General features: G+C 40.2%; 1 protein-coding gene across 1 annotated transcript; it reads right to left on the reverse strand.

Annotated features, from left to right (window-relative positions):
• Nucleotides 1-4,182: 4,182 nt before the first annotated feature.
• On the reverse strand, nucleotides 4,183-8,596 carry GJD4 (gap junction protein, delta 4, 40.1kDa). Its single transcript, XM_009895090.1, has 2 exons — nucleotides 8,533-8,596; nucleotides 4,183-5,369 (listed from the first exon to the last, which is right to left on the reverse strand). The coding sequence occupies exons 1-2, from the start codon at nucleotides 8,594-8,596 to the stop codon at nucleotides 4,183-4,185; spliced, it is 1,251 nt and encodes a 416-aa protein (XP_009893392.1).
• Between the last annotated feature and the right edge of the window lie 1,972 nt (nucleotides 8,597-10,568).

A 10,568-nucleotide genomic window follows, 5' to 3' on the forward strand; every position in this document is an offset into this window, starting at 1 on the left:
CTAATCTGCAGAACATTTTAGCTACTCAATTACAGTGTAAGAGCACTACATTGTAAAATTACTTCTCTATCAGTTGAACATCAGGCTATTAAAAGTACTACAAAAGACAGAAGAAAGAACAGCCTTTTCAACTACTCTGCTTTCCTATTTTTGGAGATGTATTTCTTTATTATCCTAAAATACTACAAGCAGGAATAATTTATCTGTTCTCCATTGTAATAACGACATTAAAATAAAATAATGTGCAATTAATATCCTCTTTAATGATCTCTTCTAGAAAGATAATCACTGCAATAACGATGTATCACATAAGGGCAGATAATTTTAATAACTTGAAAGAATACACTAAGGATCTCTCTACATTGTTAAGTTCAGATTTAATACTTATTCTGGTCTGAACTGAGAGATTCATGGAGAACAACTGCTGCTAATGGGAAATTATGCATTCCCTAGACACCTGTCTACAGTGTAGTTCATGAGAGTCACAGCTTTCCATTATGCTGATGACAATAAATCAAAGTGACCCAAACTAGAGTGTGAGGACAGAGGAGAAATTGATTATAACTGATTAAAACTTGGTGTTTGGCTTCTATTTTGGTATTAAAAAACATATTCCAAACTAAACCAAAACAAAAGACATTGAATAATTTTGTTTAGAAAAAAGGGTTTTTTAAATCTATCTTATTGAGGGGTAAAATAAATGATTTTTTTTTTCTTTAAATCATGTTAATACTGCAGAAACTCCCAGGGATGCTTGATTTTGCTGCATGGAAAACATGGATATTCTGAGTCTCCAGCAGCCTAGTAGATACTTATTAAGCAAAAGAAGTGCTATGATGCAGTTGAAGATACTAAGAAAACAACTTTTTTTTAGGAATTTTATAATTCTCTGATTTTTTTTTTTTCCCCCACACGAAAACTATTTTATCACAGATTTCCTGAGCAGTTCCAACTCGTATTTCCAGGGAGCTCAATTTCTTTCTGTATAGTCTCATTTTCAGTACCACACGAGACTGAATGAGCAATATATGTATCTTATGTATTGTTCCATAAACCCACCTCAGGCTGCAAGTGGTACCTGAGCTGCAGCTATGGCAGCCTTGACTGAATGCAAAACAAAGCTTCCTGAGGGCAGGATTAGGAGTATTGTGTTTTCAACACATCTTCCAAAATGCTTTTCTGAAGTAAATGGGTTAAGAAAAGATTTAAACATACATGGGCAAACTTAACAAGCAGCTTTTGTAACATTTTTCTGAGTATGAGACGTGTTCTGGAAGGACTTACAAAACCAATTCGCAAATTTTAAAGACCTAATCTTTGCTTAAACAGCAGAAAATTTTGTTGCTTCATTGATCCACATCAATTACATATTTTACTCACTCTTTCTAGGACTTCTAGACATCTTCACAGTACCTTAACATTCAGCCATGTTGAATATAAGAACAAACTAGAGATGTTCTTCTTTGTTCTTTCAAGCAGATCTTCTTTCCCGTTTCCTGCTCCCCACTGCAGATGCCCCTGCCAACGATCTCTTCTCATTTGCTTGAGCTGTGGAAGCTCAGAATAGTTCAAACACATTTGCACATCTTCCCTTGGTCTTCCCTTGCTGCCAGATCCACCCACTTTGTAAACCCATGTCTTTGTAATTAATGAATACAACTTGGAAATTGTTGTTAGAAGAGACTCACAGACGTTCCCTTAGGAGCAGGTTGCTGATGCCAGAAAATTCTATTCGCTCCCTGCTGAAAAGCCCATACAAATCCTGCTCTTTTAGTATGCAGTTTTTATAAACACATTAAGTGCTTATTGCACTGGCTCTGAATTATGAGTCAAAGGGTCCACAAGTCCTGAAAGCAGCCGGGTCTGCAGCCGAGTGACACAAACCAAAGGCCACAACCTCACAACAAGAAACTGCAAACACAATAAGGAAGAAATTCAGTAATTTCATTTTCCATTTCAGACACAGACAGGATCTTTCTGATTTGAAATGAGACTCCTTAGTCATTAAAAGATGTCTAGCTAGAGACACCAAAAAGCAAACTGTGTCCAGCCACAACGCATTTATTATTTATCCAACCCTATTTATATCTCACGCTGAGGGATTTACGTGATAGACTGAATCCACATTTGTTCCTTGCATTCCTTCTCACAGCTGAGAAGATGCAATGAATCATAAAAGGTTTCATTGTTGCAATGTTTTGTCACGGTATGTGTAATCAGCACAGACCCCGTTACAGAGGCTTTGGAGGATGAGAAGTTTAAATATTTAATGTTTTTCTGCCTGTGATAAGTTTAATAATTAATGCTGCTCCTACCCTGGAAATGACAAATGATACAACAAGCACGTATGATAAAAGAAACAAACACAGCTAATAGAGAGGGAAACTTTACTTAGAAGCTAGTAATTAAAAACCTCTGTAGTATACCTCAGGATCCCAAAGTACTTTGCAGGCAGAAGTAAATTCTGCCTCCTGACCCAAAGAGCAGTTCTCTCTGTCTATTAAGCTACCTAATTTTTGAAGGGATGCGGAAGATGAGGGATAATTAAGTGCTAGTCTTTACCTTGCATATGTGAGAAATGATACATAGACATTATGAGCCAAACTGTCTTAAAGACGTCTGCACCCACAGGAGAGAAAAAGAACAATGTGAAAGCTGTTGTCCCTTGGTAGTTTGCACAGAGAGGCCAGCCATTAAGTCATTACAGAAACTTGTTATACGGCAGAGTAAGAGCAAGGCTGGATCTGTGCCTGTTTACTCCTTTGCATGGGTCTAAACGTAGAGGAAGCTCCTCCAGCTCCAAGCAGCATCCACAAATATCGGCTCTTACCACCGTCTGAATAATCTGTTTTGTAAGACACTAACACCAGCATGTTTCTGAGTACACGCTCCTCCACATCCACTCCCACTGCTGCTCTGCAGGTATACGCAACCTTCAACCCCCACTGACTTGCAGCTAAAAGAAAATTCAGCTCTCGCACCGCTGTGCTTCAGTGCTGGACCACGCTTATGTAAACGCAACAGAATTAAGGCTCAGGTAGAAAGCATGACAGTAATAAAATCTTCCGTGATTCACTCAATTTAGACACGTTTTCAAAGGATTAGCATTAAAAATCTGTCAGACAAAGAGGGTGAGCACGTCGATATAGACATTGCCGCTATATCCTTCTCTCGAGGTAGAAACCATTTTCCTTAAGCCCAGGTCCGAGATAATCACATTGTGGGAGAAATACGTTGATCTAGAAAGTGATTCATCTTCAGAGATGCCTAAACCAGGTCAGGTGATTCATTCCCCCTACTGAAATCAAGAGCGTGGCATGACTATTTCAGATTGAGACACATAACACCTTGTAGACACGCGAGCAGTACGTGTATGCCCGTGCACAGTCGGTAGTGCCAGGGCACGGGCACTGGTGCTCAGTCCCCTGCAATGTCAGGCTGCTGGAGCACTCCCTGACACACACCTCCTAGTCTTCTGAGCAATTCTCGAGCACAAGACCATTTGCAATAGCCAATCTGGATGCAGTCACCCTGTTTTGGAGGCTAATGGAGTTAAATAACTCACATGTGATCAGACTGTGCCAGCTGACCTTAGCGTCCAAGAAAGGTGCTGCTGTGCCGTTGCTAACTAGGATAGGTGTAGCCTTCAATCAGTAAGATCCAAGGGTTTTTTACACATTAATACTTTGCTACCAAATATCTATTTTTATTTTATTGTCTACTCTTATTGCCTGAATATCCTTTCTTACAGTGGGCTTAGCAAATTTAGTATGAGGAGATAAATTAACCTTCTGACAGTAGACAATGTACAAATGTGTTTAAAAGCCACATCTTTCCTAAGCTAAATCTTTTGCAATAAAACCAGGTTAGGGTAAACAAGTGTTCACACGTACTTCTGGAAAACCAGGTGAGTCACATCAGCAACAGTCCACAGCTTTTAAAGTCACTTATACTCAGAAAAACATAAAGACGTTACGTTTTCCAAAGAACAGTTCCCTTAATGCCATAGCCTTCAATTTCTTATCCAAGGTTTTTGCTTCCTCTTCAACGGAGAAACACAGCATGGTAGTGCCTCTGCAGCATAACCTCAGCCGAGGGATCCAGCTGAAACTACCTGAAACCTCCTCAGTGACGCAATGATGTGTCCTGCCAGGGCCACAGGGGGAATGTTCACTCAGGGCTCTATACCCATTCTGACTTCTTTGACCTCAAGCAACTAGTACTGCTATAATTTGATTGTACATCAGGGTTTTTTACCTCAGCTGAAGGGTAGTATCCTAAAAGCTCACTCTGAACTACAGAGGAAGAAACTCCAAGGTGAGACTTGATCTGAGGTCTCAAAGTCAGGGCAGTATCTTTAATGAAGTCTTGCTGAAGCCTGGCTCTCACTTGCCTGCATGTAGTTCCTTGGTGGTCACCAGCACACAAGGGTTCTTCAGTGCTATCTTGCTTAACAGCGAGATCTCCTGATGTACAGGGCTTAGTGCTGTTGCTGTTAAGGTTAGTGTTGGCAGTTTGCTGAGAGACCTCTTCAGGATGAAGAACATCCTCTTCTTCCTCTTCAGCGAGAAGTGAGCAGGAGCCATCACTGGTCTTGCTACTATTTGATACTGGGCAGTCCTGATTTTGAGGTGGAGAAGAGCTACCGGGCTGTACTGGGGGAAGATTTGAAATGCACTCATTATCTGCATGGAGGTTTGCCAGCAGCTTGTTCTTTTGGTTTCTTGCCGTCATTCTCCGGAGAACACAGACAAGATCAGCAAGGCTGAGCAGAAAGGATAGACTGCTGACCCCCCAGATGAAAATCATCATGATGGATTTCTCAGTGGGCCGGGAGATATAACAGTCAACTGTGCTTGTGCAAGGTGAATGGTAGCAGGAAAAGCGCTCAGGAACAAAAAATCCAAAAAGAAAATATTGCACAGACGCAAAGGCAGCCTCAAGTAGTGTCCTAAAAAAAAGGTGAACAGTATATGCCCCAGAAAAATTAAGAACACTTAGATTGTTTGCATCACAATCTAATCTATTGACAACAGCACTTCTACAGAGCTCCTTCGGGTCTTTGGGGCTTGATAAACCCTTATTCCCTTTGCTTCCATGCACCAAACAGTGCATTTCTACAATGTACATAGCTACCTTGTGCAAAACATAAATGCTGAATGCAGCATAAGGTAGCAGGATAGACACAGTCTGAATGAGCCAGAATCTGAAGTGAGATACGGGAGAGAACAAGTCATAGCAAACGTTGGAGCATCCTGGTTGCAGAGTGTTGCAGACAAAGCGCTCCTGCTCGTCTTGGTAGAGCGGATAGCCTGCTAACACCACCACTGCCATTCGCAGCAGAATTACTAACATTAGCCAGATCTTTCCTACAAGAGAAGAAAAGGTAAGAAAAGGAGTCAGAGCACTGAGGAGGAAGGAAAGGCAGGTAACGTAGTGATGCTCTCTCTATACAAAAGGCATCTGAAGAAATAGCCTCTGTTATCAGTCTCCTTTCCTAAAAGCTCCTCTTTGGCAAAAGTGTATTAGTTGACACATTCCATAACCTTCATCTAGACTTGACAGTGTAGGAGTTTGGCGTACAATAAGCCATGCCAACTGAAATATCAGCCTAATGAAAACACTCTGAACATGTCCAAATCTGATAAAAGAGTTCACCATTGAGTGAATAATACCATTCCACTTACAGGTCTTCCTTGCTGTTGGTTTCATCCCTCTGCACTTGAATTTTGTCCTTTTTCACTAATATGGATCAGCTAACACAGTATGAAACTCTTCTAGATACAAAAGACTGTTCCATGGCATAGTGTTTGTTCTTGGCCATGAAATCTTATGTAAAGTTTACTATAGCCAAGGAAGCCTCTTTGTTGTGTCTAGACTGGTATTTACTGGTGGACTAGTTAATAGGTGCTATTAGCAAAATTACGAAAAGCGTTCTACAAATTTCTGTGCGCACATGTGTACCCCAGTCATTTCTCTCTGCTGCTTCTTTGGTTGCCTCATTTTGGTCATGTCTTCAAACCTTTGTTCACTTTGGTGTGCAGCTTCTCTCTCCAACCAGACCAAAAGCTCCCTTCTGTCTTGATACCAACACCAAGTGAAGCCTTACAAGTTTGGCATTTTCATACACTGCCTACTTCATCTTTCCTCGAATTCTTTCATGTGATTGCTTTAGTCCCATCTTGGTCTCATCCACTTTGGTTGGAAAGATCAGGCCTTATCCTTATTCCATTACACCAACAGCAGTGAAAAAATCAGGCATTGGTACCCTATGTATCATATCTTTTGAATGAGACTGTATTGTTCATGATAGTTTCTTGGAGGACTTTTGGCTGGGGTAGGTTTTTACTGAAAGTTTTTTGTAAAGTAAAACACACTGCTGTATTACTGACAAAGTTATTTTTCTCTTTTTTTTTTTTAAAGAAAAAAAGAAAAAATAAATCCTTTTCCTGGGTAGGATAAGAAGACCTAAAAATATACTGTTATATTGTCAAAAAGATTTTAAAAATTATTCTGTACAAGCATATGGAAAAACTCAACATCTGAAGTTAAGTTTAACACTTGAATTTCTCAAGTTTCTTTTGAGTCCTCTCACTAGTTCCCTATATGGTTTTGAAAAAGTAATTTAATTTAATAATACCCTGCTTTAATTTAATGTATTTTTAAAACATGCCAATGAAAGAGAAAAAAGGAAAAAAAAACCCAACCAAAAACAAACAGAAAAGAGCAATAAGGTTAATTCTGTGTTTTAAGGAATGGTTAAGAAACTAGTTGTAACCACAGACAGAAAACCACCAAGAGTCAGTGACTAGAGAGAAACGTTACATGGAGTTAGTGGTTGAGAAATGCACTGAAAACCTGCAGTCATTAGTAGTGATGGCACATCTCACATACACACAAGGTTTTAAAGGCAGTCTGTGAAATCGCACCAATACGCATTCTAAAGTGTTGGGGTTTTTTTAAATGTAGACCCCAATGCATTTTTTCTATAAAATATATGATTATTTACAGGTATTGTCTTGAACAACATTCTTTTCTATCTCCCATAGAGCTATTTCCCTGTAGTTGGTGTGAATTTTAAATATTCAAATATTTCTGCAGCATTGTTTGATATCTATTATTGTACCGAAGATGCAGTTTGAATGCCCCATATAAACCATTGGTGGCTAATAGACTAATTATGGGCTAGAACAGTAAAACTGCATTCTGAAGTAGAAAAAGGATTTATAAGCTGCATGAGAGATAGTCAGAGAGATCTGCTGCTACTGGCAAAATAATCTATTATCTAACCATAAATTAATTCAGGCTTTTCCATTTTATCTTGAACTGAACTTTAGCGGTGGTTTTGCTGTGTTTTCTGCTTCCTGCTTTTTGGTGTGCAGACTGCACTGTTACTCTGTTTTCGATATGGCACAGGTCAATGGAAAACACCAACTGCACAGAGTCAGTCATCTTTAGCAAACGATGTTTCATCCTTAGGTAGCATTTTTTTTCCCTGTAATGACCTCAAAGTGTCTGAAGCACATTAGTTAATTAAGCTCAAAATACTACATGCTATTTCACTATCAATTTTTAATTAGAACATGTACAATGGGGAGTGCTGCTTAAGAAAAATCAATGGCTCCTTAGGAAGTAGTTTAGTATGACATACATTTTAGAGATAACCCCTCTGCATATCACCTTCCCTAATGACTCAATCTTGATTAAACGCACTAGAACAAGCCCCTTCACCGACCCCCCCGCGGCTTAGCTGGGTGGTCCCTGCAACGCACAGCACAAACTACAGCAATGACTGCCCACGACTGGAGGCGAAGGCTCTTTGAAAGGCCCTTCAAAGTTTTTCTCTGGCTCACACTTTGCTCAAAGTAGCCCCTGAAAAAAGGAATAGTGTCTCATTTAAATAAGAAAAATGAAAAAAAAAATTAAAAATAAAAGAAGCCCTCAGGTCACTGTTAGCTGAGGAAAAGCAAGCTGAATTTTGGTTTTGGTTTGGTTTTTTTTTTTTACATGCATGTAAACCTTGATCGTTTATAAAAATGAAGAATGAAAAACAACTGTAATTAACCACAATGGTGATAAACCACAGACGACTTCCTCTAAAAGAGAGGTGGGGCTTTTTTTCCCCTTCTTTAAACTTTTTAATTAATCACTAGAGATATTGCATACATTCTACTGTTCACTCTACGTGGTATAAATAAGGCATTACTTCGGTGTGTTTTCACCATGATCCCTACAACAGCATTAGAGCTGACTGGAAGCTCAGGCACCAAGAAGAGCCAAATTTGAAAACCTTGCCAGATTTTTTTTCCATAAAGTTCAGAAAATATCTGTCAGAGAGCGAGTAGGAATCTATTAAAAATCTATATATATACATTAACCACTCGTATCACATAACTATCTAAATAACAATGTCTTACTGTAAAGATCACAGAGGTGTAGCTAGATATTAAAGTCAATTATCAGTAGGACACTTGGGTGGCGTCAAGATATGGAGCAGCAAGAGAAAGAAGAGAGTTTTTTAAAAGTACTTACCTACGATAGTCACATTATAGTTGAGCGTGACAATCAAAAATCCCAGCGAGTCCCAGCGCTCCATGTTTGAACAGGTTCACAACACTTCCAGCTCCTGATGCCCCAACGATTTTGGCATTTCCACAGGAGAGTAGACCTGGACAGGGAAGAAAGCAAAAGAAAAATACAGAAAGGAATTTTTGGTATGAGTCAAGGATGGAAATGGGAAACCCAGCAATGTATTGATGAAGGATTATTTTGATGATTCGAACAAGGCTGTTAGCTTTGGATGTTGGAGCAAATCTTCTTAAGGCTTTAACAATTTGTCTTGCGAAAGCTCTAGTTCTCAGATCCAATTGCTCCTACCTCTTTGTGGATCCTCCGGCCCGACAACTGCAAGTAGACAAACAACAACAGGAGTGATCTCTGCCATTGTAGACTATACTTACCCTCCCGGGGCGTACCAGCCTCCTGGCATTGCTGAGATATTTCAGTGGTGAAAGACAGGGAGAGGGGAGAGAGGGAAGAAAAGTACAGACCAGGAAACAACAGACACCTCTCTGTCTCCCCGTGAGAATTGCAGACAGATTATAGAAGGAAAGGGGATAGAACAGGACAAGCATCCCAGTGTTTGAAAAGCACTTTCAGCTTAGGTCACTGGAAGCTATCCCATTGCAATTTCCCAAAGCAATTTTTTTTTTTTTTTTTAAAACACAGCCTCCCTGACAGGACATCATGGCCCTGTCAATCACAGCCACACCAAACTTTCTCCTGTGTGCGGAGCCAGCCTCCCTGCAGGCATGAGGGAAAACAAGGGAAGCTTTGGGGAAAAAAAAAAAAATAAAAAAGGAAAAAAGGAGGCTGTTTTTTCCAAGATACCACAAGTCACTTACTTTTAATTTATATCAATTCTTTCTGCCTAAACTGCTTGGTACTCTGGACATCACTCAAAAGATCCTAGGGCTGATTACCCAGCAACCTGAAAGCCCAGGAAGCCTCTGCAGCAATGATGGAGCGAGCTGCCTCCTCAGAGCAGGACGCCCCAATTGCACAGCATCCCCTTGACACCTGCGCTGCACCCCAGGAAGAAAGCATGCATGGAAATAAGACTCTCAGCTTTTCGTTTTCTCGCCCCCATCGTACCCGATTCCCTTGGGAAAAATCATCTACTACCATTTTCCACCCACTGTTCAACTACTTATGGGATGTTACTCTGTCCTTTTTAGTCTGTGCTGTAATAGGGACAAACATAATATGGGCACTTATGGTCAGGAAAACCTACCAGTAACTAGAAGAACAGCAGAAAAGGGAGTCTGCATGTGATATAGCAAGGGAGAAAAGAGATGTCGTGACAACCTGACACCTCGGGGCTGCCGGCAGCCTGGGCACAGGCTGGTCACTGCAACCCTGCTCACGTGCTTCAACCCACGACTCCGTTCCTGGGGGAAAAGATGAGTTGGCTCAGACAGGGAGCGGTGTGCCGATCCTGCATGAGTTATGGTCAGTGTGATAAGGCTAAGCTTCATGACTGAACATGCCTTACCTGGAAAAAAGGTAAAACTAATAATTTAATAAAGTAAAATATAACTGTACAAAGACCATTTCTCCCCAGCTCTCTGCTCACAGGGCATGCAATGCCTTGGCAGAACACATAGAGCATCTGTTCCGTAGTGAGCCCCATCCTAAGGAAACCCTAAAAGTGGAGTTTGAAAGGATAGCACTTAAAAATTCTTTATCCATTAACTGCGTACCAAGATTTTTAGCTGCAATAGTGAATACAGGAGTTTTCTCAGTTTGAGAATTGTTTTATGTAAAATATTTGTCAAGCAACCATTTCTTCTGTTACTGAGTTTTATTTATGGTGTGTGGTGATGGTTTTAGCTTCATTTCCCCCTCACCCCCCAATTTTTCTTTTTCCAGATATGTGTCCATGTGAGAAGTATGAGAAGGAGGAAAGCTGAAGGAAGGGAACAGAGAAAAGATGCAAATAGCCAAGATATAAATTATGCTGAGATACAAAGGTATTCCTGGTTAAACATCCTTTCTCCAAAATAGAG

Source organism: Charadrius vociferus, unplaced genomic scaffold (assembly GCF_000708025.1).
Source record: "Charadrius vociferus isolate BGI_N301 unplaced genomic scaffold, ASM70802v2 scaffold61, whole genome shotgun sequence".
Classification (NCBI taxonomy): domain Eukaryota; kingdom Metazoa; phylum Chordata; class Aves; order Charadriiformes; family Charadriidae; genus Charadrius; species Charadrius vociferus.